Genomic DNA, 5,282 nt, shown 5'->3' on the forward strand with positions numbered 1-5,282 from the left:
CAGGACGTTGTCTGTGCCGCTGGGTCCTCCCTGCTCAGCTCTGCTTCCCCTGCGATACCTGCCCCTGATCTCCTGGGAACCTCTCCCTGCCTGACGCCTGGTTTGCCCTCTGGTCTGTCCCCCCCACCTCTGCCTCTTCAGCCAGGCCTCCCCCTGGTCCCTCCTCCCCCCAGCCCCTTCAGCCAGGCCTCCCCCCTGCTCTCCCCTCCCCCCAGCCCCTTCAGCCAGGCCTACCCCCTGCTCTCCCCTCCCCCCAGCCCCTTCAGCCAGGCCTCCCCCCTGCTCTCCCCTCCCCCAGCCCCTTCAGCCAGGCCTCCCCCCTGCTCTCCTCTCCCCCCAGCCCCTTCAGCCAGGCCTCCCCCTGCTCTCCCCTCCCCCCAGCCCCTTCAGCCAGGCCTCCCCCCTGCTCTCCCCTCCCCCAGCCCCTTCAGCCAGGCCCCTCCCCTGCTCCCCCCTCCCCACAGCCCCTTCAGCCAGGCCTCCCCCCTGCTCTCCCCTCCCCCCAGCCCCTTCAGCCAGGCCTCCCCCCAGCTCTCCCCTCCCCCCTGTTCCCCCCCCAGTTGAGGGGTCTCTCCCTGGTCCTCGGCTGGGTCCCTCCCACAGGGGGGCTCCCTCCTTCCTTGGTGGGACTCACCCCCACTCCACACAGCGTTGGCCTCCCAGGAGCACAGAGACCAGCCTAGAGCCTCACACAGACCTCCACAGCCACAGAACTACGGGTAGAGCATCACCCCCCTGCAGCCCTGTCTGGCTGGGCTGGCTGAGTCCTCCAGGTCCTAGAGATCAGGGGGGTGGGGGCTAGAGGAGTCGCACACTACCAAGAACACCAGGCCGGAAGAACGGGCGGATTCTCTCCCCGGCGAAAGAGGCCGGCGGGAAAGTGAATATCGGGTCCCCGGTACCAGCATCGAAAAACGCCACCTGCCCCCGTTCATAGTCCAGATAAACCCGGATCCTGCGGGGTCCCTGGCTCGGGGGGAAGGGGATGTGCTGCACAGGGGATGTGGGAGTCCAGCACCGATCCTCATCGCACTCCACAGCCCAGATCCCCTGCTCAGGGGTAAACCTGATCTGTCCTTTCCTCCTCACAGACTCTCTAGCCAATCCCACATCACAGACTCCCCTCCCCTCTGCCTCCATCTCCCAGTAATGTCGGCCGGAGATGAATCCCTCACAGCCCAGCACACAGGGCCATCTGTCAAATCTCTCAGGGTTGTCGGGCAGAGCCTTCCATGTCTGTCCCCATCTCACACTTCTCCGATCCTTAGACACGGTGAGGTTGCGATGGGCCGTGTTTGGATCCAGGGTCACGTTTGCTGCAGAGAGAGAATCAGAGTGTGAGGGGCAGAGCTCAGCCCTGGGGCAGGGTCTGATCGTGTCAGTGACAGAACCTGCCCCAGCTGGGGAGTGAACCAGGCAACCTCCTGCCTCCAGGATTTACCCAGCTGTGCCTGGGGAGCAGCGCTGAGATCTCAGCCATGGGCAGGGGGGATTCACACCCCGACAGAGCCAGTTCAGGGACAGAGTGAAAGGATCAGCTCCGCTGAGCCAGGCCCCGAGACCCAGCGTCTGAGTCTCAGTGATTCCATCCTTGTGCTTGGGGGAAAGACAAGGGGGGTTAGAGGCAGGTGGGTTTAAGCCACCTGTGTCCTTCCTTTAGTCTCCCTGGCCCCTCGTTACAGGGGCCTCAGCGCTGCAAAGCAGAGAGCAGCCAGAGTGTGATGCATCCTGTCTATGCCCCCAGCAGAGCCGTCCCTTGGGGAGGGCGAATCGGGGCGACCGCTCTGGGCCCTGCGCTTTGGGGGGCTCCACAGGGCGGTACGATTGGCTGTCGCTGTCGCTACCCAGAAGAGACAAATCCGTCACTTCCACCACGGACCCCACACCCCCTAGCGACAGCCCTGGCCCCCAGCATGGCCCCAAACCCACTCCTACAATAACGGCTGGGAGCAGAGTTGCTGTGGAGCCCCTGTTCCAACTTCACACGGACGGGGGGGGCGGGGCGGCTCCCTTGCACAGGGGCTATTTTCTGGGGACTGTTTCCAGGCACATTAAGGCCCCTTTGCTCTGACAGAGCAGCACAAAAGGGCCTGACAATCAGGCCCTGGAATCTTTCCCCACCTGCACCCACCTCTCCCCACAGATGTGATTAGAGACCCTGGCATCATAGGAGGCTCCCAGCAGATTACAAGGAATCCAACGTCCCCCTGTCCCATGATGCGACTCTGCACACCCGGTCTCCTTGCAGAGCCCCCCCCCCCCCCAACGATCAGCCAGCTGAGCACTAGAAAACCTGCTTTTACAGAGACCCCCCTGGCCCCCCAGGACTGTGTGTAGCTGCGGGGGGGTGAGGACATCGCACACTTACTGAACGGCTGCTCGGCTTGTGCTGGCTATCGGGGACTTTCCAAACCCCACACTCCTGGTCCCAGGGCTATGCAATGGCTAATACAGTATTGCCGACTTCAAGGGATCAAATCTCAGGAGATTGGCCCAACAATCATGACATGTTTAAAAGGATTCTATTGTGGTTTCTAGGTCAGTCTCTGGATGTTTGAACTCCCCTGGCCCCTCCCCAGGGTGTGCGCATGTGACAATCAGTGTCGCCCACTCGCCCCACATGTCCTGGAGAAGGTGATTTTGGCTCCTGCTGCAGGAGCTCTCACCGCCACATCTGCCCATCTCCTGCCCAGCAATTAATCCTGTCCCACAGCCCCCCATCAGTTCTGTCCCACATCCAACCCCCCCTATTCAGTCCCCCAGTCCCCATCATCACCGCCCCATCAGTTCAGCACCCCTACCCCACTGCCCTCAGTTCACCCTGCCAGCACTCACCCTATCTGCTCAGAACCCACCAGCAATCCAGCCCCCCCAGCCCATCAGCCCCCCGCTCACTTCAGGCCCCCTGCAGCCCCCAGGCCATAATAAACCCCTCCCAGCCCCACCTCTGCTCCTCCTGGGGTTCTTCACCCTCCCTAGGCCTGGGGGCTACAGTGGGGGCCCCTCTCCCACTTCCCAGACTGGCAGGGGAGCAGCCGCACTGGGGTGGTGACTGCGGGAGCCCCAGCCGTGCCCAGGGCAGGTGACAGGATTTCTAAGTAACATTAAGCCTCATTTTTAGAACTCTCAAATGTCAGGATTTTTTTTCAGCCACGGCTCTATGGTGAGATCATGAGTGAGGCTTTATTTTACTCAGAAATCGCATCTCTCATGATTAATTCATGAGAGTTGGCATGTCTGGTAATAGGTGATGTCTACCTAACCCCTTTTGACATTTTGAACATTTTTACTTTTGATTTATAAAGTAGAGAGAGGAAACAGAAATGTCCATTTTTGTATGTTGAATTTTCCAATTCTTCATTGTACCACTTGTGCATTTGCTAATAATAATAATATTGCCAGGGGATGTGATGTATGGGCATAAAGAGTTCTGAAAATGAGTGAGATGTTCCTCTCTGATTTTCCAAAAGGCTCATTTTTAAACTCTTAGAAATCTACGGAGATACACTGCTTGCCCCCCTCTCCCGCACCCCAGCCCATCTGCTTAACCCAACCACTAGTTACAAATTCTAAATTCTAAGAGAGAAAAGAATCGACTTTTCTCTTTTTAGGAAAGATCTGGGCAGCCACCAGTAATATGTTGCTCAGCTCCTGTCAAATGCAAAATTGAAACAAAACCTCAACTATGGTGCTGCCAATAAGCCACCATAATTCATATGAAACTTTTCACTCCCCCTTTGATCCCAGAAATTTACCTTTGTCCCACTGAGGTTTAGATGACAGTGAGTCTAGAGGAAGAAATGGGTGAAAAAGATGAAATGTCATGTTGAGGAATATATTCACATTGTTAATGTTCTAACACAAAAGCAAAATGAAAACAAAAAACTTTATGAAGTTCTAGTGAAGGAGGTTAAGTGCAATTCACACCAGTACAAACCATTACACACATCACTAAAAATAACCCCAAACATTAAAATCTAAGGACATGACCTAAGGTTACATGACAGACCCAGAGATGTTTTACCAGTGATTACACACCTGTGGCTGGCCCATGAGAGCTGACTTGGGCTCGCAGGGCTCGGGCACTGGGGCTGTTTAATTGCGGTGTAGATGCTGGGCTTGGGCAGAGGCCTGGGCTCTGGGACCTGCGATGGGAGGGGGTCGCAGAGCCCAGGTTTCCAGCCCGAGCCCGAACCTCATGAGCCGGAGTCAGGGGACACGGGCCAGCCACAGGTGTTTAATTGCTGTGTAAACAAACCCTCTGAAACCAACACATCACTCACAGACAGACCCACACACAGAGACTTTCTCACTGATTAGCATTCAATCAACTTTACATCTGCCCCTGTACCGTTAGTACTCAGTAAAACTGCTTATCCTTCCTGACAGCCCTGGTGGTCTCATTATCTCCAGCTCAGGAGGATAAAAGGTGGAGATCTCTAAAGCAGGGGTGGGGAACCTACGGCTCACGGGCTAGATCCGCCTGTTGCTAAATTTCATCTGGCCCGCAGCCCCCCCGGTCCCCCTCCCCCGCCACGGGGCTGGAGCCGCAAGTGCCGACTCTCCCCGGCGTGGGGGGAAGCCCCGAGTCTCTGCGCAGAGCCGCGGGAACTAGGAGTGTGGAGGGTGCTGAAGCACCCCACAGGTTTTGCGTGGGGTCCCCAGCCGCCGGCCCTACGCCCAGCGTCCCAGCTGGCTGTTGGACCCTGCCCGGGGCTCTGCCCCTGGTACCGCACGCAGTGTCCCATCTGCTGGCCCTGCCCGGGGCTCTGCTCCCACCCCCAGATGTGGTTCCAGCCTCAGCCCCCTTACCCCTGTCCACATCCTGCCCCACCCTCCCAGAGCCATGGCCCAGTCTTGGCCCCAGCTCTGGGGAGAGGGGGCACAGACAGGGGAAAGGGGGGTGCCAGGTAAAAAGTTTGGGGACCACTGGCTTTCAGCACCCCCACCCGGAAAAATTGTTCCAGCGCCATTGCCTAGACCCCCTGTTGGGCTGGAGCCGAGAGCGCCGGCTCGGCCTGCTGCGGGGGGAAGCCCCTGTGCCCCCTCATCTGTCCCCCTGCGGGTGAGTGCCCGGGATTGATTTTTTTCCGTGAGTCAATGGCCCGTGATAGAAAAAAGGTTCCCCAGCCCGGCTCCAAAGCAAGGGAGGGACTATGGTGACACCGGAGGCCTTGCAGACAAAAAATCCAAACAAAACATACTTCAAAAACAGTGAATTCAGCAGGAAGTTCAAGCTCAGGTTAACGTTCATTAGCTGCTAAGAAAGGAAACCCCCAGGG

At 57.8% G+C, this 5,282-nt stretch overlaps 1 protein-coding gene across 1 annotated transcript in view; it reads right to left on the reverse strand.

Moving 5' to 3' along the window:
• Nucleotides 1-548: 548 nt before the first annotated feature.
• The window catches only part of LOC135974906 (tripartite motif-containing protein 10-like), an 18,981-nt gene continuing 14,247 nt past the window's right edge, over nucleotides 549-5,282 (reverse strand). Inside the window, exons 6-7 of the mRNA XM_065564116.1 lie at nucleotides 3,756-3,788; nucleotides 549-1,316 (exon numbers count right to left, since the gene is read on the reverse strand). Coding sequence (XP_065420188.1) covers nucleotides 799-1,316; nucleotides 3,756-3,788 — 551 coding nt within the window. The 3' untranslated portion in view covers nucleotides 549-798. The remainder of the gene's footprint in view (nucleotides 1,317-3,755; nucleotides 3,789-5,282) is intronic.

The sequence above is a fragment of the Chrysemys picta genome, chromosome 12 (genome assembly GCF_011386835.1).
Source record: "Chrysemys picta bellii isolate R12L10 chromosome 12, ASM1138683v2, whole genome shotgun sequence".
Classification (NCBI taxonomy): Eukaryota; Metazoa; Chordata; order Testudines; family Emydidae; genus Chrysemys; species Chrysemys picta.